Genomic DNA, 22,472 nt, shown 5'->3' on the forward strand with positions numbered 1-22,472 from the left:
AGAGCAGGAATAGCAGCAGCTTCACAGGAGTGTTTAGGGACTGCCTATGGTTACTTTGTCTGCCAGGACAAACGCAGAGCCTTGCATGTGCAAGGCAAGAACAACTTCACAGCTGTGCCTTGCTCAGTCAAGTGTGATATGCTCTAATGGAGATGCCCTTAGGCAGCCCTTCCCTAGCCACCAGCCCTCTCTTAGGTAACACCCCCGATAACGTGTGGGGTTTTGCTTTGTTTTTTATTTAAGACAGAGTCCTGGTTGACCTGGAACTCACTGTGTAGACCATGCTGGTCTCAGAGTCACAGAGCTCTACCTGCTTCTGCCTCCTGAGCTTGCACTACTGCATCTAGCACTCCCAATAACTTCTAAAAACATTCCTTACCTCTATCTAAGACCCTTAACTCACAGAATTAAGGATAGCTAAAAATAATACTACACATCTGAATGCATGTTTTCACTAAGAAAAACAAACACCAGGAAGAAATAACCACAAATAATTGCCTACAAAAATAAATTGATTGCAGCTTTGGACTATGAGTGGTGGACTTTTTATTCCGGGTCCTTCTCTGGTGGGACAACTTCCATCAGCAGCTGCAGGTGCTTGGTGACCGGCCCTGCAACAGAAGCCACAGCATTAGTGCAGTTAGAACGATGTGGTCCATGGCTTCGCTGTTCCAACTGTGCGTTAAAGGACAGCTGCCCTGTTTGCTGCGCCAGTTTTTCAGAGGTTGCTTATTTCCTACCAAAGAACCGAGAACTCGCTGTTTTATTTTCTTCCCGACAATGTACACTGAGGGAAAACATGACCCAATTATGTGTGTCTGCCACTAAGCACTGACGAAGCTAAAGCAGCCAGGGCTACATTTTGTTGAAAATACAAAGTTGTTCATTTTTCTTTTCATCACCTTAAGCCACATCATTGTTTTTGTGTTTTAAGACAGGGCGTTGCTGTTTAGCCCATGCTGGCCTCAAACTCATGGGCCTCTGCTTCTGCCTCCTGCGAGCTGTAGGCTATAGGTGTTTGCCGCCATGCCCTAACAGTTCTCAGAGTAAGAAGCTTGCGACTCAAGATTGCCAGCCAACTGCAACTTCATTCTGGCGTCTGTAACTTTCTGCGGGCTCTACTCTCTCAAGATCTCAGGAAAGGGGAGGGTCATAGTTTACTTCGGTCAACAGGAAATATATCCTCCTCCTCAGTTCTTCTGCCGCTGTGAGGTAAGTGAAGCATCAGCATTCACAGCTGAGTAAGTGTGGGCACAGGGCCTGGCATCGCTCAAGCTGAAGGTGGCCTTCCCCACCTGGGCCCTGCTTGGCTCTCATCCTGTGAGTCCCTGTGTTAAGGTACGTGTGTGTGTGTGTGTGTGTCCATCACATGGAAAGGTTAGAGGAACATTCTACTTACAAAGAAAATCTGTTTTGTTTCTCTTGGAATGGGGCCTCTCTGGTGGACTGCAGGCTCACCCTGAGCCCAGCTACAAAAAGGGTTTTTAAGTCACACTCAGTTAACACCAAGTGGCTGTAGCACCCAGCACCCTGCGCTGGACCCAGGATTAAACTGCACAGCCCAACAGCCTGTCTTTAAGGAACACACCATACATGGAGGAGACATGGCAGGTCCCGTCACAACCCAGTGATGCTCAGGAGCCTCAAGACTTCTGTAAGGGGCGTCTCTTGCAACCAAATCTGCTTTATAGCAAAAAAAGCACTGAATGTGATACAGTTAGACTTTAAAATAAGGTGCAGCGGACACACCTATCTATAACCCAACACTAGGCAGAAAGAGCCAGAGTGGAGGTACCAGCCTAGGCTACAGAAAACAGGTATAGTTCAGTCTGCTTGGCACTGTACTTTCTGTCTAGAAATGAGAGGGTTACTGTAACCAGCTTTTTAAAACCCTTGTCTAGCTGGGCATGGTGGCCCACGCCTTTAATCCCAGCACTTGGAGGCAGACAGATCTCAGTGAGTTTGAGGCCAGCCTGGTCTACAGAGTGAGTTCCAGGACAGCCATGGCTACACAAGAGAAACCCTGTCTCCAAACAGCTGAGGATCAGGAAAGCAGGGCACACAGACCTGTGGCCTCGGTGTGGCATGCTCGGGCCCCTGTCCTGTACCTGGTTCTAGCGCTCACTTTGGAGTGTCTTTGGACTGTTACCAAGCGTCTTAGATGTCTGCCGAGGTCTCTCAAAAGAAAGCAGTGACCAGTGCTACACTGTGAGATCCTGCCTCAGTAAACAACAGAAGACAGTGTTCTGGAAAGACCCCATCTGATGAGATTATGTAGATGCTTCTTAACCACACCCTCAAGGGTGGTCTTGATGGGAAGTTGTTATCAATTACTGTGCATTTGGCAATACAACAGAAAATGGTTACAGTAATTGATGGGAACAGAGGACACCAACGGTGGATCCCCGAGGGTGACACAAGAGAGTGCAGTCTTGAAGAAGCAGTGTGCTGTGCTGGAAACCTGTGCTGAGTGGACAGCCCTCCCGTAGATACTTACTGGAGATTCTCTGGGCCCATCCGAACTTGTAGTGAACAAAAAGGAAGTAGAATATGAGTCCGCTCAGTATGAACAACACGCAGTAGAGATATTCCCAGGCTGGCTTACTGATGATGGGGGCCAACACCAAAAAGACAGAAATGAGAATCACAAAGATGGGGATGATGATGGGCACCTGCAAGTAGAGCATCAGCACGTCAGCCTGGCACTGCTCGGTTTCCCTTTGAGACTGTGTTAGGAACGGTGCAAATGTGGGAAGAGCCCGGAGCAACTCTGCCCATCACTTCACCCATCCCAGCAACAAAAGCAGGCGCTTCGTTTGAACTATAAAGTAAGTGGGCATATCTAGCAGATTGTCTTCCTGCTTTGGACTTCATATCACATTCCCTCGCTCCCCTTGCCTCCCTTGTCCTGTCACAGATTGCAGAAACTGGATGGCGGATGACATGCCGTATTTGGCTCTAGCTTTGTGAGACTTTTTCCTCCACACGTTAACTCTGACTTCCAGCAAACACGTGGTTGGAGGTGACAGAAGAAACACACACCTGACGGCTCACATGCCCTTGATGGGGGTTGCTGTGGCTGTTCAGACCTGACATGAGTGTCTAAGCTCTGAACCCAGGCTGCTCTCCTCCTGGCTTTAGTCTTCAGACCTCCAGTTGCTTTTCCTAGTATGGATCTGGACCTGATGCCCTTGCTACTTTGTTTCTCCGGCAGCTTTGTGAACAGGATGCTGAGGAATTAGTGAGTAGGCTTCCTAGCTGTTATCTAGGAATTCTGGTTGTGAATTCTGGCTTTTAGCAATGCATTTTTTTTTTAATCTTTGTCTTAAGTGATGCTTTTGAGTTGTTTGTGTTATAAAATCACAACCCATTTTCTATTTATTTATTCATTTGACTGATGTGGTAGTTTGTAATAGTTCCATCCCTTTGGGGGCAACTTTCTTTCAAAGTGTGGCCTTGTTGGAGGAGGTCTGTGACTGTGGAGGCAGGCTTTGAGGTCTCGTATATGCTAAAGCCACACCCAGTGAGTCTCTGAGCTCCATGTCTGCCTGCATGCTGCCATACTCATGATGGACTAAGCCTCAGACTGTAAGCCGCCACCTCAGTTAAATGTTTTCTTTATCAGAGTTGCTGTGGTCATGGTGTCTCTTCACAGCAATAGAAACTGGTATCTCTCCCTCTCCCTCTCCGTCTGTACCTCCATCCACCCCAAGACAAGGGCTCCTATAGATAGATGTATGCCTGAGCTCACAGCCATCTTTCCTCCTCTATTCCCGGGTGCTGAGGTTGCAGGAAGGCCTCCTGTAATTACAGCCTGCACCCTTTCATGGGATATGTTCTTCAAAGTCGGTGTGGCTGGATAGGAGGTGTTGGCTTGCATTGTCTTCCTTTGGGTAGCCCTGCATTGCTTCCTGGTCTGAGAGTGGTGAAAAGGGTCCTGATACTGCTGTCTCCCACCCCCCCACCCCACCCCCCGCTGCCCAGAAGTGAATTGGGGATGGAGGCAGGGACAAGAAAGAAGTGGATGCCCAAGGCATCTTTAAAGCTCCATAACTGTACCAGAAAATACTCATGTTGCCTACAGTAGCTCTGGCCTTCCCCTTGAAGCACTGGCTGTTGTCGTCTGGATACTGGAGTCCTACCTCCAGCCATCATCCTCCCCAGGGGGTGTATAGCTTTTAGAATTGTCTACGTCACTCCTTTTTCTCAGAACCCCTTTTCTCTGTTTGGCTTGCTCCCTTACATTCGTACACTTGTCATTTTGTCTGGCACTTAGCCCTCTCCTTCCCCCGCTGCTGGCTCCTTGCATGCTTCTCTGCTGGTGTGCTCCCTCTTGGTGAGTCCTGATGTGTCTGGATGCTCAGGTGTGACCTGGCCTCCCTGGGGACTTCCTCCCCAGCTGGGCACTGATGCTTTTCCGTATTTTCTGTCTCCAGCAGCTCTGTACCCTGAAAGGAGGTTCCCGTTCCAGTGCTCTTCCACTGGTGGCCCAGACCATCCCGCGGGGCCCCACCCAGTGCGCCCCTCCTAAAGCGAGAGCATTCTGGGTAACTGGTGCTTCTCCCCCCAGTTTGGGGTTGTAGCAATCGAATCACCCATTTTCTTGTGTGCTGACGGGGTTGGCTGTGAGGGTTTCCCTGTGCTACTCCATCCCTCTCCCTGTTTTTATTGGGGGTTTGAAGACTTTATACTGCCACTATGACCTTACCTGCTGGGGATACAAAGTGAATCCTAGATGTGGAGACGGCAAGTAAACAGCCGAGAAGCACCAAGTCCACGACGCGGCTCTAAACAATAGAGCCTACCGCTAATGCAGCCCCCACCTGCCCCTGCCCCTGCCCCTGCCCCTGCCTACTGCAGCCCTTCTCCTTTCCCGTAGATCTGTGCTTATCCCTTTCCAGAAGCATAAAGCAGTGTTGTTCGGCCTCCCTCCTCATGTGTGTAGGCATGCACCAGCCGTGTGGATGTGGGGGTGGGGCCGAAGCTCACTGTGCATGTACACAGCTGGGACACGACTGGTCCCAGCGTGCCCATCGGTGTGTGAGCATGTCAGAACTGGGTAGAGCTGGGACACAGAGCCTCTCCACGGCTGGTGCACAAGTGCGCCAGTGCCTACGTGGGTCATCGCTATCCTCTGAAATGAGTAGGAGGGTGTGAAGAGCGTTAGAAATGGCTGCCTTCCATTTCTTTCCACGGCTACTGTGACATTCAGACATAGACTTACCTTGATGGGCCTTTCCAGGTCTTTCCTTGTGAATCTCATCACAACGAGTCCCAGGACTGTCATCCCATAAAACAGCCACGAGGCAAAACTGAAATAATTGACTAAGGAGTTGATGTCACCAGGGATGATGTAAATGGTCGCTATGATACCCTAGTAGGAAGAAGAGTGACATTTTAGGTGCACACAGACATTGTCCTGTCCCACAGAAGCCTGGAGCAGCAGTTTCTCCTGTGCATGGCCCTCCCCTGCCTCCCAGCAGCAGGCTCAGCCTGGCCGACTGTGATAGTTAGACAACTTTTGAGTCTATGAAGTTGTGTCATAGCATATGTACTCTCTCACACGTGCATGCATGCACATGTGCACACACAATCTTTCTCTATAGCCAGCCAGGCCTGAAACTTGTGATTTTCCTGCCTCCGCCTCCCTGAGTGCTGGGATTACAGATATAGACCACCATCTCCGACCTTAAGTCATGGTACTAAGCAAGAAGAAGCAATAGACATATATATATATATATATATATATATATATATATATATATATATATATATATGTTTTGTATGCCAGTTCTATAAGGATGACTTTAACTTGGGGAGCCTTTCATTATGGGTAGTTGCCTGATGAAATTCAGGTCTGGCTGGGACTGCATTTGTAGCCAGGTCCTGGACCAGGGACTCCAGTTTCTGGGACTGTTTGTTCGTTTCAGAGTGAATGGAGAAATGGATGAGTGTAGCCCGCTGAGAAACCACAGACAAATTAACAGGCTAAAGTCAGAGGCCATTAGCCACCATGAATGAAGTTCCTTATTCCCCCACCCTGGGGATATAGGCCTTCATATCGTATGCCTCAGAACAGATAAGTACATACATGTAAGAAGTAGGGCACGTGAGCTTGGAAGATGCTGGGTTGTGCCTGGCTCGCTCAAAGGCCTGGGCTGGGCAGCACAGGCCTACTTCATCTCCTGCAGAGAGACCTCCCGCTTCCTAGCTGCAGTTGTCAGGCAGAATTCATACTTACATAAAATATGAGGGCAGGGGCAGGCGTGAGGTGCTTGACACTGATGTATGAGAGCACTTTAAGCATGTGGCCTTCTCGGCCTGCCACAAAGATGAGTCTGAAAGAACAATGCAGGGGCAGCACTGAGGACACATCTGACACACACCTCTGAGGTCACTGGCCAGGGCACACTAGCGTGTCCTCTAGCAGGGGCTGGAGGGCCAAGTGTGACGGTAACTGCCGCTGTAGGAACTCACGCTGGTACTGTGGAAGTCATTGGGTCAGGGCAAAGGTGGGCGTGCTCAACTCCCAAAACTTACGCAAGAAGGAAAAGTATAAAATCAGTCTAGAGTGTGGAACCTGGGGCCAGGAAGCAAACACACTCTAGTCCCTAGGGTCCCCATGTTCTAAAGGACATTAGGGTAGCTGACCAAACACAAGTGACAGACCCCTTCCCAAATTCCTCCTCCAGCAAGCAAATGTGCAGCAGAGAAAAAGGAAAGATAAGAAAGTTGCCATACGCAAGAAAATTTAAGAGCACTTGCTAATCTTCCAGAGGACTCAGCTCAGTTTCCAGTACCGTGGCAGGTGACTCCTAACTTTCTGTGTGATTCTAGTTTGAGGGGACCTGACACCTTTAGCATCCCCCACTCACTCTTACAGGAAAAAATAAAATGGCAGTTAGAGAGCCGGCTCGGTACATACTGCTCCTGCACAAGACTCAACTTGAATTGCCAGTGGGCATGCTGATGGGCCACAGCTGCCCGTGACTCCAGCTTCAGCGGACCTGGCGCCTCCTGCTTCCACGGCTGTTCTACTCACATGCACATGCTAACACACAGGCACACATACTGAAAATTGACCATTAAAAATCAAAACAAAATATTTCTCAAATACTTATGTCAATAAAGACTACAGTTACTAGCTACATTATAATGTCAATAAAGACTACAGTTACTAGCTACATTATAACATTGTAGTAAAATTACACAGGCCACAGACATCTATCATGAACACCTTGGCGGCCTCTTTGAAAGGCAGCCATGATTTAGGAAGAGGCACTGACTACATAAGTCTTTTGATAGAAATGTCTACAACATAATTCCATAATTTTGTAAGCAACTAAGAAAATCAGACAAGTCTCGTTTAATATACTGTTCCTTTTGTCTTTATTGCCCCAGGGATGAAGTCAGAACTTGGCATATGCTGAGCACAGTTCTGCCACTGAGCCAGTATTTCAGCTTCGTATCCAGTCGTGCATCGTGGAGCCAGTATTGCTGCATTAACATCACAAACATGGGATCTACTTTTCTCTCCACAATACACGACTGGATACGAAGCTAAAATTTATGTCAGCTGATACTTGGGGTTCTACAATCTAAGCAGACTTAACAGATTTTATGTTAACAAAACAATTTAAAAAGCTGCAAGTTTCTTTAGCTTGTAGAACATCATCAGCAACTTTAGCTTAAGGGGAGAAATTTTCCAATTGAAAGTCAGGATCTTGCCAGGTGGTGGCGGCAGTGCACACCTTTAATTTCAGCACTCAGGAGGCAGGCAGATCTGTGAGGCAGGCAGGCAGCCTGGTCTATGGAGGTAGTTCCTGAACAGCCAGGGTTACACAGAGAAACCCTGTCTCAAAAAAACAAAAAAACTAACATAGATAAATAAAAAATCAAGTTATTGTGTGAGCTAGCAATTCTATTCCTAGGACTTTACCCAAGATGAAAATAAGCTCCATATCAAAAAGTTTATACATGAAAAATACATAAAGGTTCATAATGCGCTTCACAGCCCAAAATAAAAATAACACAAAAGTTCAACTGGTGATAAGCAAATTGTTTACCATACAATGGAGTACTATTACACAAGGGAAAGAAACACACTGATAAACTGTAAGAATCAGTTACATCATTGAGAGGAAAGATCTAGAATCAGCACAGTATGGAGGCAGGAACTGATCTACCCAAGGTTAGTTGGAAGGAGCAACAGGTATCAGGTGTAAGGAAACTGTAGGAATGTTGGATTTTAGAACTGGGCTATCGATGATGCTTGCATGACTATATACTTACCACAAGTTATCAATACAAAAGTGTTAGAGAACTTGTAATTTTATCTGTAAGTCAGTTGTGGTGGCTCACACCCTTAATCCCAGCACTGGGGAGAGGGCAGATACAGGCAGATCTCTGAGTTTGAGGCTAGCCTAGTCTACCTAGTGAGTTGCAGGCCAGCTAAGGCTACAAAGTAAGTCTCTCAGAATATGTGTCCTTATTTTACCCTGCCAAGAAGCTATTGGAAAATATTTAAAATCTAAATGTCATAATGGCATGAAAAACATATGCAGTGCTTTGGGATAAATATGACAAGTTCAAGAACTGTATCCTCAAAACAAACAAAAAACAAAACAAAAAAATGGGTGGGGTGGATGACAAGTCTATGGCCATGAGCTGAAAGACTTAGTGTTCACAAGATGTCAGTCTCATACTGTGTATTGAAAGAGACAAGAGAGAAGCACCAATTCCTGTATAACGGGAAACCATCAAGATAAACTTCTCAACAGCAGTTGTAAAAGCCAGGAGAAGGGACTGTTGAGATTGCTCAGTGGGTAAAGGCCCCTGCTACCAGAGTTCAGTCCCAGGAACCCATGTGATGGCGAAAACTAACTCCCAAATATTGTCCTCTGACCATCGCCCAGCATGTGCGGGATGTGTGTACCCACACTCAAGGCCCACAAATGTAAGTTTTATAAAGCTGGGAGGACTTGGGATGAGGCAATACAGGGCTGAAAGAGTTGTCAACCCGCATTCTTACACCCAGTAAAGGTGTATGGGTTATAACTTCCTACAGCATAAACAGGCTAAAGGAATTCATGACCACTAAGCCGACTCTGCTACAGATACCTGAAGGAATCATTCTGACTGATGTGAAAAAATGTCAACGTCCTTGAGGCTGCAGGAAAGAATGATCCATGCTAGAATAATGAGAAAATGGCAGGTTCCAGTGCACACATTTCAGTGTGTGTATATATATGGGCTTAATTCACTGATCAAAAGACATAGCTAGCAAACTGAATCAAAAGGGGGAAACATGCTGGGTATAGTGGTGCATGCCTTTAACTCAGGAGGCGGAGGCAGGTGCTGTGAGTTCCAGGCCAGCCAGGCAATGTAGAAAAACCCTGCCTCAAATAAAGGAAAGGCAGGAACCATCCAACTGTTGCCTCTGAGAAATGCATCTCACCATAAATGACACATGATGCCTTAGGGTGAAGGGTGGAAATGGAATCGTCAAGCAAATGGTAGGGGAATAAGCAGGTGCTGCTGTTCTAATATATAACAAAATAGACTTCAAGCTAAAATCAGAAGGTCACATAATACTGTTTAAGGAAGCCCAAAAATCAACAGCAAGGAAAAACCACAGAACACACATAAATGCACAGAAGCTAAGCAACACATTACTGAATGGTGAATGAGGTTGAAAAAAAATTCCTAACTTTAGCACCCCCACATTCACCAATTTATAAGTTATTCTAACAAAAATACAGGAAAATTACATGACATCATAGAACAAATGGACTTGCTATCTACAGAATATTCCAGTCAATGTAGAAGAACACCTCAATGACCCATAGACTACATATTAGGACATAAAACAAGTCCTAACAAATACCAGAGTGTTGAAATAATTTTTTGTATTATGTCTGACCACAACAGAAAGAGAAAACTATAAAACACAGTCAAATGTATGGTGAATACACAACACACTGTTGAATGGTGAGTGGGAGTCAATGAAAAAATTAAAAAATGAAAAAATTCTAACATCAAATGAAAGAGCAGGGCACTAAAGTCTATGGGATGCAATGAAGATATTCTGTAAGGGAAGGGGATGGCTCTAAATGCCTATAATAAGAAACCAGGAAGTTGGGCAGGTGGCACACACCTTTAATCCCAATACTTGGGAGACAGAGGCAAGCAAATTTCTGAGTTTAAGGCCAGCCTGGTCTACAAATCAAGTTCTAAGACAGCCATGGCTATCCAGAGAAACTCTGTCCCAGAAAAAACAAAAAGAGAAACCAGAGAGATGACAGAGGACCTGGGTTTTGTTCTCAGCACCTCACATGGTAGCTAGCTCACAGCCATCTATAACTCTAGTTCCAAGGGATCTGATAACTTTTCTGACCTCCATGGGCTCCTTCATGCATGCGACGTACACACACACACATTTTAAGATGCTAACAATACTCAGTGTAGAAAATACAACCCCCTAACTAATAAATAGCTAAGAAAAGTGAATATCCATGTGTAGAAGACTAGATCCTTAACTCTTGCCCTACATAAAAATCTACTCCCTGGCTAAGGAGATGACTGAGGGGGTAAGATGATTGCTGTCAAGTACGAGGCCCAGAGTTTAGTCCCCAGCATCCACATTAAAACGAAACACACATCAATGTTGTGATGGTGGCACAATTCTACTGGGGTGACTGACCACTCCTGGATGAAAAACAAACTCCACAGAAAGGAATCTGTTCCTGGCGCATTACACCACCTTCAGCCATACTTAGAGAGAGATGCTTCCCTTTGCAGTAAACGCAGGTGACTACAAAGCAGCATGGCTGCCCAAGGTGCCCATCATGCTCAGCTCTCACAGGATAGTTGTACCACCCCCTTGGAAGTTCAAGAAACCAAGAGCGGAGTGGGAAGAACGTAACATCTGGAAGATACGGAGAAGGTCCATGTATCTTCTGGGCATGATGCAACGGTTCAAACATGGTCTTGTAGCAGGAGCTGGGGCTGCCAGCACTGGGCCCGCATAAGACTGAACCTGTCAACAGTCGGTCTCAGGTTGGGAAGGGACTCTTAGGACCTTCGCCTCCTTCCTGACTATTGGCTACTGGTGGATTCTGTGGGAGGTGAAGATATCATTCTCGGTTAAGTCCTTACTCCACCATGCTCCAGTGATTGGTTCCAAACCCAGTCTCACAGATGGCCCTGGTTAGAACACACGAGTTGGACAAGGGAACTGAGAGGGGTTTGGATAGGGCTCAAAGGGTGTGAGAAGTGACAGTAATCAGGACGCAGTATGTAATGGATGAAATGGTCAAAATAAAAGATAAAAGCTGAGGGGGATAAGACTAGGCATGGTGGGACACGCCTGTAACTCCAGTTCTAGAGAGAGGGGGAGGCGGGGGGATCAACTCCAAGTGGATCAAAGGCCTTAATGTAAGACACGAAACTTGGAAAACACTCCAAGAAGCAGACTCAGGTGAGGGCTTTCTGACAAGGACTCTAGTCACTAAAGAAATAAAACTCAAGTTGACAAACGGGAAATAATGAAACTCGAAGCCTTCTGTGCAGCAAAGGGGCAGTTATCAAGCGAAGAGGCAGGCGGCAGTGCGGTGAAATCTTGGCCAGCCGTACATCAGACAGTGGATTAATCTCCACATTACACAAATCACTCAAGGGTGAAACTAGAAAACAAGTCATCAAAACCTGGGCTAGTGAACAGAACCCTCAGAAAAAGAAATACAAATAGCTAATAAGCACTTTCAAAAGTGCACGACACATGTGGCTGACCAGCACAATGGCTCAATGGGTGAAAACAGCTGCTCTTAAGCCTAACAGTGGAGTTTGGTTCCTGGTGCCCACATCGTGAGAGAACCGAGCCCTGAGAGCTGTACTTGGCACAGCCATATCTGATGGGAATGGCAAATGGCATAAGGCCAGCACAGCTGCTTGACAAAGATCCAGCAGAGCTGAGCCCCACGATGGCCGCCATGCCACTTTTGGTTTTGATCTCTGCCTGTTGCACACTTGGGGGACTTTTAATATTTGTAAAATTTGGGGATATTGGATTGATGGAAATTTTCTTAGGAATCATTTGTGCCTTCTCCCAGGAGTACTGCTTCTCAGCTTCCCCAGGAAAGTCCTGAACACACTCCCGATTTTAGGGAGATCTCCTTATATACTTGAAGATCTTCCTTACTCTTTGGAGGTTGTCACACAGTTAAAGAAGCCAGAGGTCTCTTTATGAGGCTGTAAAATAGTCTTGAAACATCTGTCCCTGAACTTACTCAGGAACAAGATAATCAAAACAAAGTAAACTTTACAAGGTCAAACAAGATTAGGTGAGCTAGAGGAGTTGGCCACAGATCATACGACAAGCCTCTTTCTGATGTACACTCAGACAATTGCATGGCATTGTATAGTAACAAGGTTAAATTAGCTGGTTACCTCAGCCCTACTCAGGGACTTATATTGACTGGAAAAGAATGGTGTAAAAAGATGATAAAAGAATGATATGTCAGCCAGGCAATGGTGGCACATGCCTTTAATCCCAGAACTGGGGAAGCAGAGGCAGGAGGATCTCTGTGAGTTCAAGTCCAGCCTAGTCTACAGAGTGAATTCCAGGACAACCAGTGCTGTTAAGCAAAGAAACTATGTATTGAATAACAGAGAGAGAGAGAGAGAGAGAGAGAGATGTCTGGATCTCCCTTTTTTAGAAAAGTTAGCTCATGGGTAGCCACTGTGGTGTGACCAAAACCAAAAGAATGTCAGGATTAGACATGTAATCAAATTCTATAAAGACATAAGATATTATACATTGTATTATACCAACATTTGAATAATAAATACAACAGCTTTGGCTTAAGGATTTTTCTTGGCACTCTGACCATTAGGAGTTAATAATAATACACTGCTTGGGACATGGCACTCTGCCCAGACTGGCTTGGAGATTTTGTTTTGGCTGAGCATCCTTGAAGCTACAAAACCTACTAGCCTGAGAACAGGCTGTCACATGCTTCTAGATCCTTAAAGATTGGATTATGAGGTTAATGGGTAAAAAATGATTATAAAAGACAACTTTATCAGTGATGATTAAACTTCAGGGAAAATGATTGTAAAAGATAACTTCTGTCATGGTCTATCAATGACTGAAAGATATAAGAGGAAATGAAACACATGTATGTTTTGAAACAACATGAATCTATCCCTGCTCACTGAATTCTGTATAAAGAAAGAATCGCCTGGCTGCTAGTCAGTCAGGCTGCAAGATTCTACTGACCATCATGCCTTGCTCACGCTTCCCTCAATGACTCCAAACCTCCTCTCTGGGACCAGTCAACCACAGATGCACATGTACAAATAAGTGTGATAAAAACAATTTCGAGTTTTACTCTGAAAAAAAGTGTTCAGCATCATTAGCCTCTGAAAATTATTTGAGATTCCATTGACTCGAGTCAAAATGATTACTATCTAGAAAACAAACATCAACAAATGCCGGCAAAGATGTGTGGGAAGAGGAACCTTTATTCACTGTCAGCGGGATTGCAGACTGGTACAGTCACTCACTGGAAATCAGTGAGAGCCTCCTTAGAAAACCAAACCAGTCCTTCGGCCCCGCCCAGTCCTAACTTGTAGGTAGACACCCAAAGGACTCTAAGATCCTACTGCAGAGTAGATGGCTACTGCTGCTTTAGTGATGCATATTTCTAAACTGCTAAGAATTGATGTGAACTCGTTCTCCAGAAGGAAACGATAAGTATGGGAGGTGATGGGTAGGTTAATTTGCTCATTCTACAATTCAAGCAGGTCTCAAAACACCACCTTGTAGCTCAGAAACACGCAGTTATTTGCTAATTAGAAGACAAACTTACATAGAAGTATCGAGATCCTAGACTAGACAAAAGTGGTTTTCTTTAGTCTCTGTCTCCTCCTCCTTCACTGCCTTCTTTCCTTCTTCCCTTGCTAGGGACGGAACCCGGGACCCAGTGCGCGCTCAGTGAGCAGCCCGCCATTGATCCATGGCCTGAGCCCAAAATGCTTTTGAAAAACTCAGAGGTCAGGCCCTACACACACTTCACTGTAGCGTTAGCAGAATTATTTTGTGGTGTGTGTAATTTTTACTATGTGATATTTGGCAGCGCCACTTGGAAGTCTATTCATTCAGAGCACTACCCTGGGCAAAGATGTGTTCCAGAATGTTCCGGAACCTCAGCAATGTTCACACAAACAACTCACACTCGGCCCATCCCATAAGCTTTGTTAAAGCCATGTGTCTCACATAGAGAAACAGCACAGCTGTTAACTGTCCACACCAGTGGGCTCTAACAGTGGCAGGCTACACCTGTCCACGTGACTAGCCCCACAGCTGTCTGGAGCTCCACAGAGTTGAGCTGTATCAGAGACTGACACAGGCTGTAAGCCTACAGCATTATGTGCCACCTGCCCGTTTACAGGAAAGCCTGTCGATTCTTGGTCTATGCATATGTTAACATGACAGAATATGCAGAAGCGATCACTGGGGAGAAAACGCAACAGAAACTGTCACCCGGAAGCCGAGCCTTGTTCCCCTAGTGACGGGTCCCTCCCTGCCTTGTCCTGAAGTGGCAGCACTCCCTGGTTTAGAGCCCAGGCCCCCTGAACTGCACCAGCCATGCCCTCTCCGTCCTTGGTTGCTTCACTTTGAGATTCAAGCCACAGCCCTTGTCTAGTGTTCAGAGTTTGCCTGTGTGTGTCCCGCATGCCGTGGGCTCAGCTCCCACGTGGGGCTTAACCTGGCAGAGCCCTAAGGATGCAGCCATCCCCCCCCCTTGACTTGGTTGTCCCCTGCCCACCCTGAGAGAGTGACAAGATGGAGGCACCCTACCTGCCGGCTGTAAAGCAGGTCCCATTCGCAGCGCCGATGGTTGAAAAGGCCACAAAAAGTGGGACTACCCAAGACGCTGGGTAGAGGACACGGTCTCCGAAGGTCTGGGGAGAGCAGGGTGCGGTCCTTGAGGGCTTTCAGGGGGCGCCCACAGACCCACGCCACGCCACTGTGCTTTTGGGGCCCGGGAGAAGCCTTAACTCAGCACAGGGCCCAGCCCAGGCTCTGCGGCTGACAGGGTTCTCGGCCACCCCTGCCATCAGTCTCAGCCATCTCACTTCCTGGCCCTGCCTCACGTTAATTACCTCACTTCCTGGCCCTGCCTCACGTTAATTACCTCACTTCCTGGCCCTGCCTCACGTTAATTACCTCACTTCCTGGCCTACCTCACCTTAAATTACCTCACTTCCTGACTCTACCTCACATTAATTACCTCACTTCCTGGCCCTACCTCACGTTAATTACCTCACTTCCTGGCTCCACCTCACATCAATTACCTCACTTCCTGGCCCTACCTCACGTTAATTACCTCACTTCCTGGCCCTACCTCACGTTAATTACCTCACTTCCTGACTCCACCTCACACTTCCTGACTCTAACTCACCTTAATTACCTCACTTCCTGTCCCTACCTTATTCTACTTTACTTCCTCCTTCCTTGATCCCCGCACTTCGCATGACCTTGCTTTAACCACCAGTCTCAGGGTCCATGGACTTTTCTGCCACCTTGCTGCACGGCACCGTGCCTCAGCTTCCGTCCCACAGGCCATTACCGAAGTCACCTCCTCTCACTCCCCTGTACTACCCCTCCCCTTCCTCGTGGACGCTGACCCAGGGCCCTTCAGGCCTTGCTACATGTGGAGGACCGGGGCTTCAGGACCGGGGGCTACAGCCCACTGCACGTTCACAGTCTTACTCCACCTGTGGCCCCAGTCTTTCTGCTCCCCGAGTCTCCCTCGGTCCAAAGGTCACTGCCCCAGCAGCTTACCACAGCCACAGCCTGGGACTGCAGGAGCTCTGTCGGGGTCATCACCGTGAAGTAGGAAATATTCATGAGGATATAGCACACTGTCACCAGGGGAATCCCAATGACAATGGCCATGGGCAGGTTTCTGAGAGGGGCAGAGACATGGGAGGGAACCCAGAGTCACACCAGAGCATCCCGTGGACCTGGTAAGATGGGCATTCTTCCGCTTCCTCCCTCCAGTCAGCCCTGCCTCCCCGCCCTGTAGTGCACTGGGGTCCCAGATGCTCCTCTTGGGGCCACCAGGCAGGGGGTCTGCAATAAAGTAGCCCCAGCAAAGACAAGTGACATTTTCTCCAGGGCTGGAGAACTGAATGGTTTAAAGCAAAATAAGACAGAGTTAAAGGACGTCAATGTATTCCCTTCCAGTTATCAACCATGCCACTGTCCAGCAAAGATGAACAAATGGAGACAATGAGCACATAGGACACTGTGGTTCACTCAGGGCCAGGTACATGGCCCAGTGGTAGAGCACTTTCCCAGCATGCTCAAGGAAGGCCCTGGGTTCAGTGCCCACGGCGGTGGGGAGTGGGAATCCACTGAGTGGAAGACAGAGGGAAATAAGAAGGCAGTGGAAGGAGGCAGCAGCTCCACTTGGTGCCCCACAGAGGAGAACTATGCTGTGGGAGCACCACCCCCCATGCTGTGGGAGCACCACCCCCCATGCTGTGGGAGCACCACCCCCCATGCTGTGGGAGCGTCACCTCCTGTCCTGGGCAATGCTCTTACCTGTAGGGGTTTCTAAGCTCTTCAGTGATATAGTTGAGTTGATTCCTGGACAAAGAAAAGTAGGAAGGGTGACACTATGACATGCTACCTGACTTTCTTGGCTAAGTTTGTGGCTCATTTCAAGATAGCTCCCTGTCAGAGTGTCTACCTAGAATCCCCCAGTAGCAGGCTGGGGGGTGTAGTTCCACAACAGAATGTTTCGCTAGCAAGTGCAAAACCCAGGGTTCCATCCCCAACATTGCATCCAGAGCAAAATAAAATAATGCAGGGAATGGTAAGCACTGAAAAGGGGGCCATAAGGAGCGCTTTTCTACCCCAATGCAGGGTAACTTCTACCCCATAGGTCCTGGTGGTGGCAGGCCCTACAACGGCCAAGAGCCCAAGAGCTTCGTGTCTGCCAGTGAGCTAGGTCTTTGTGCTCTGTGGAAATCATGTGACTTTGAAAACATGGAAAGAGGCTGAAAGAAGGGATGAACTCTATACTGGGGGAGGGGTGTCGGGGGCGGGGCAGCGTCACCGTGGCCTAGAGAGATACATGCATAGTCCATCTATTGTTTCCCGAGCTTCATGGTAGTGCAGTGCCTCTGTTCTGCTCAGACAGGATTGCCCTGGTAAAGAGTCTAAATGGGACTTCACCAAGCCCTCACAGCGCCAGGCTAGGAAGGGGGGAAGACTCTGAACCCCATGAACTCATCCACAGAGTTGGGGGGGACATGGGAAGGGGAGGGTCTGGGCACTTCACATAAAAGCACTGTAAAGGCGAAGTTATGGGTGCCACTGAACCCCACAAAGAGATCTCTGTTTTCTGCAGCAGCTGCCATGAAATCACTCTGAAGAAGCCACTAGTAGACTTGGGTTTCCCTGGAGCACTTACCACCCATCATAGGCCCAGAGTCCATTGTAAAATGCCAGGCTGATAGCGCCCACTGAGGTCTGCGTACCCTCAAAAGAGTTCTGAAAGTTCTTCGTTTTTCCTGAAATGAAGCCAGACAGTGAACGGAACATCGGCTGGCCAGCTGGCTTTATCAACCCTTTTTCTACCAGCTTATTACAAGGAGGCAAAACTCAGGACGTTAGAGTCATGCCTGGGCTATGTAGTGAGTTCCTGTATCAAAAACAGACAAACAAAAACCAACAAACTAGCACAAACACATAAAACATAGAACACACACACGCTCAAGACTGAAGTCGCATGCCAGGTGGGGCCTGCTGTCCCACCCTGCTGCAGCTCACCTTGGGCCAGGAAGACCAGTCCGCTGATGACGATGATGGTCACGATCACCAGTTTGGCTGCCGTGAAGACATTCTGGACATAGCTCCCAAGCCTCACACTCAGCGCGTTCACTGTAGTGATGAGCACTGGGAAGGGCCAAATGGGGTGGCAAACTGTAGTCATGGTTTTCCCTGAGCTCCTAGAAACCTCTTTTCTATTCTTCTACCCCTCACCCCACCACACACACATACATACATCTTCAATGAAGGGAGCAAACTAAATAATCTAGCCTCAGCACCTTTAAAGCGCTCACAATATTGACCCTTGAAATCCTGCCGAGTCTCAGACCATGAAGGAGAAATAAATAGTCCTAGACGAGGAAAGCCCCTCCTGCAGCCCCACAGCCCTGGGGTTTACTCAACACCTGCTGGGGTGGCCAACCCTGGCCTGCTCCGCCAGACCTTGGAGGCCTACTGCGCCTCTCTCTGGGTGGGAAGGGAGAGCTAAGACTAGAGTTCCGAAACAGCACCTTCCCTGTCTTCATCGGGGGCCTGAGGCTTGGTACTCACAGAGGGCAGCGGCAGCCAGGAGTTTCACCACCACATTAGGAGGCTTGCAGCCTGAGTAAAAGGCTGCACACACATACTCGGAAAAGCTGAGGCAAATGATGGCGAAGGATGAGGGCTTTATGACGATCAGGCTGGTCCAGGAGAAAAGGTAGGCAGGGATGGGGCCAAAGGCCTCCATCAGGTAGGGGTACTCACCCCCCGACTTGGTGATCATTGTGCCAAGCTCTGCAAAGCACAGGGCACCTGGAACACAGAAGGGACCCCACCCCTTGTGAGGCTTCACCCTATTCCACAGAGCCTTCTTTCCTTGGGTGCTCACAGTCCAAATTGCCCAGTTCTGATGACCCTGAATCGCCAGAGTCACCTTTGTTTACCACACACCCGTTGGAAGGAACCCAGCTGGGAACGGAGGTTCGAGCCTACAATCCTAACACTCAGGGAGACTGGAAAGTTGGAGAGCCTGTGCTCGTGGCTTGTCTCCACACTGGAAGGGGAGGGGTCACTAGGGAGTCGCCTCCATTACCCAGTGTAGCCAGGATTCCACAGGCTGCCCATATGATGAGACAGGGCCCCACAGATTCTGTGTTGGCCAGCACAGACTTGGGGGAGATGAAGATCCCGGAGCCGATGGAGGTGCCCACAATGATACAGATGCCGCTGAGAAGACCCACCTGCGTGTGCAAGGACGGAGCTGATTCTACCAGCCAGGAGTTCACAGGGCAGTGGTGAATGCCCCCCAAACCCCAGTGTGGCCAGAACAACCCAAACTGACTCATGTCCCAGGCATGCCCACCCTGTGCCGCTGTCGTGGGAACACCGGGAAACTTTCCCTACATCCAGCCCTCAGAACTGCCCCAAGTTTTGGCTATACCCTATCACACCCATTTCACCAAGGAGGCAATTGAGGCTGAGAGGCTGAAGGCAAAGCTTAACTTGGTTCCCGCCTTCCATGCAAACACTGATTTAGTCAACAAGCTTCCAGAAACAGCCTGGGGAAAATGTCTCTTAGTTGGTTAGAGCAGAAAAGAGTTCTTCAATGGGCGGGATGAGGGACACCAGTCATCCCTGGGGAAGCTGAGGCATGACTTTGAGGCCAGCCTAGGCTACCTAGTGAAACTCTCTTTCAAAAAAAGAGAGAGCGCTGTGGAACAATCTTTGTGCATTGTAAATAAGTATTACTCTCATTAGTTAATAAAAGAGCTGACTGGCCAATAGCTAGACAGACAGAGGTTAGGCAGGACTTGCAGACAAAAAAAAAAAAAAAAAAAAAAAAAAAGAAGGCAGGGGTAGGGGAGAAGGGATGAGTCTTGCAGAGATGCAGAGAGAAGTAAGATGAACTTGCCATGTTAAAAAAAAAAGATACCAACAGGCTGGAGAGATGGCTCAGACATTAAAGGCTTGGCTCACAACCAAAAAATAAATAAAAATAAAAAAAAAAGGGTACTGTCATGTTGCTGAGCATCGATAAGAAACATGGCTTAATTTAAGTGTAAGAGCTCACTAGTAACAAGCATAAACCATCAGTCAAGCATTTATAACTAATATTAAGTCTCTGTGTGGTTATTAAGAAGTCCCAACCAAGAAAAAAAAATATCACCTAAGAAAGAGAGAGACTGAGAAGGAGTTTTCCAGCATCCAGACAAGACTCAAAGACTCAGAGTCCCGGCCAGCAGCACCAGCTAAGCAACAGGGACCTCACTGGTGACCTCACTGGTGACAGTGCTAGAACTTTCTTTAGTGTCACTTCAGGTGCCCAAGCTTTCTAAGAAAAACAAAACCCCCGTTGAGGAAGGCAGCCAGATGGCTCAGGCAGGAGGATCGGGAGTTCAAGGTCATCCTTGGCTATGTAGTGAGTTTGAAGCTTTCCTACAAAAGAAAGAAAGAAAAAAATCTGCACATGTTATTTTGTCTAAATTTAACACCAACTAATAAGTCAAAATATTAAGTAAGATTTTAAAAGTTGAAGAAAAAGGCTGACTCGGGTCTGTACTCAATACTGCTCTGCAAACACAAATAGAGGACATGGGGGGGGGTCCCCTCCAGCTTTAGGCTGGGCAAAGCTGCCTAGGCTTCCTTTCCTTCTCAGCAACCCCACCCCCCCCCAGTATGGGCCACCTGGAGGCCTCCAGAACTTTCTCCCTGCAAAGCATTCAGCCGTCTAAGTGTGGACACCTGGGTTTGCTTGTTGTAGAGGGCAGCTCCAGGGTCCCAAGGCCCCAAGAAGAACCTGCTGGAATCAAGACTCAGACTGACAGAGAGGACATTGTCACTGCCCAACACATGACTGTTGGGGACAAAGACTCCATGCCGACCCACAGTTGGGATAGATGATTCCTCCATCAGGCCACAAGCATCATGCCATCCCTCTCCAGTTCCTCCAGCTGCCAGGCAGTGGGTTCCAGTGGTCCCACCCAGATCCCAGGCCTTCCATGTTATCCTTGGAGCCATCTAGACCCAGATGAGCTGCTCTGGGGCCCTGGCTCTTCAGCCATGAGCCTGACGGTCCCCTGGCCCTTCTTGTCTGGCTCCTGCTCTACATACATAACTGGGACAGGCATGGAGTGGAGTGTCAGCTCCAATCTACCTCACTCCTACCCTGGAACTCCCTTCCCTCGGCCACACCATACGGCACCTCAGGGCATTCGGGAGGTCCCACCCGTTAGCCCTCGCTGCAAGCTTGGGCTGTTTGGTACCTCAGTAGCATGGTTGCTAGAGGGTCAACCATTCCCAGCACCACAGCAGGACAGAGAGGACCAGCTGTTGTGAAGAGGCTAGAGTCCCAGAGGAACCAACCACCGGAGGCGTCTCTGACCCTTTTAGAAAAGATCATTGGTTTACAGGCTTCCCAGGGCCCTCAAGATGGACAGATCGCTAACACAGAAGTACACGCATGGACAAGTCCAGATAACTGTTCCTTTTTTTAACGTACTTTACTAAAGTCAGCCAGGGTACTAAAGGGCAGGTTCTGCAGTGAAGGGAGGGCTGCTCTCACAAAGAACCCAGGTTCTATTCCCTGCACCCACATGGTGGCTCACAACTGCCTGTAGTTTACAACTCTGAGATGATCTGACACACAGACTGTGTGTCAGAAAACAAGAAAACGGGAAGAAAAAACACAGCCAGCCATCCCAATACTTAGGAGGCTGAGGCAGAAGGATCTTTAGCTCCAAGCCAGCCAGACAGAGCTACCTAGCAGAGGGTTTTGGTTCAGTAGACAAACAAGCAATCCTGACCTTCAAGGGCCGGTGGTTCAACCCTGCCCAGCTCTGATTGGCCAAGCCCAACCCTGCCGCTTCCCACCTCTTTCTGGAGATTTGTGGTCTTGGGTTCGTTGCTCTGGATTGATTTCTCGTCCTCTCTCCGTTTTCTCACGTTTGTCCCCTCCATCGTTCCCCTCCGCCAGCTAGTTCCAGGGCCTGGAAGGATGGTGTGAGCATGAACTTGAGTCAGCAGGAAGGAGCCATCACAAAGGGGGCTCCCTCAAGGTCTAGGTGAGCAGAGCACAGCCTTCAGTGTCCTGAGACACTCTGTTGCTCTCCAGGATAAAAGTCAGACAGGAATGCCGTCCGGGACACAAAGCTTCCTGAGTCTCTTCCAATTTTATTTTGTGTCCTCCCCCCCGTACATTTAAAATACACTCCACTGCTATGATTCCCCCCCATCACTGTTTCTCAAAACTAAAAAGAGATTGTTACACATTACACATGTAATAGCACACACCTGTACTCCCAGCACTGGGGAGGTAAGATCAAGGCTAGCCTGGGTCACCCAGCAAGTCAGGTCAGCCTGGGACTGGGATACATAGAAAGACTGTCAAAGAAAAAAAAACACAAAGAGGAAGATAAATAAAATAAGCCCAAAATGGAAATATACAGAAATGTCCCAAGGCGGGGAAGGTTTGCAGGAGTCAATAGGCTCAAGGTACAGTAAGTGATGGTGGTACCCTCTAACTCTAACTCCCTTCTTTACCCAGGACCCAGGCAGGACGAAGTGGGCCTTCCCATCACCCGGCCTTACCTTGACGATGCTTGCACAGCTGACCACCGCCCAGCCTGCAACTGCAAGACTGAACCCC

The 22,472-nt window shown here is 48.1% G+C and overlaps 1 protein-coding gene across 1 annotated transcript; it reads right to left on the reverse strand.

The window, feature by feature from the left end:
- Positions 1–529: 529 nt before the first annotated feature.
- Slc7a9 (solute carrier family 7 member 9) lies at positions 530–21,785 on the reverse strand. The gene is made up of 12 exons (XM_051207426.1): positions 21,698–21,785; positions 18,921–19,068; positions 18,398–18,640; positions 17,849–17,974; positions 17,490–17,589; positions 16,616–16,660; positions 15,851–15,974; positions 14,864–14,967; positions 6,242–6,338; positions 5,225–5,374; positions 2,498–2,672; positions 530–611 (listed from the first exon to the last, which is right to left on the reverse strand). The coding sequence occupies exons 1-12, from the start codon at positions 21,782–21,784 to the stop codon at positions 547–549; spliced, it is 1,464 nt and encodes a 487-aa protein (XP_051063383.1). The 5' UTR covers position 21,785; the 3' UTR covers positions 530–546.
- Between the last annotated feature and the right edge of the window lie 687 nt (positions 21,786–22,472).

This window comes from Phodopus roborovskii, unplaced genomic scaffold (assembly GCF_943737965.1).
Source record: "Phodopus roborovskii unplaced genomic scaffold, PHOROB, whole genome shotgun sequence".
In the NCBI taxonomy this organism is placed as follows: Eukaryota; Metazoa; Chordata; class Mammalia; order Rodentia; family Cricetidae; genus Phodopus; species Phodopus roborovskii.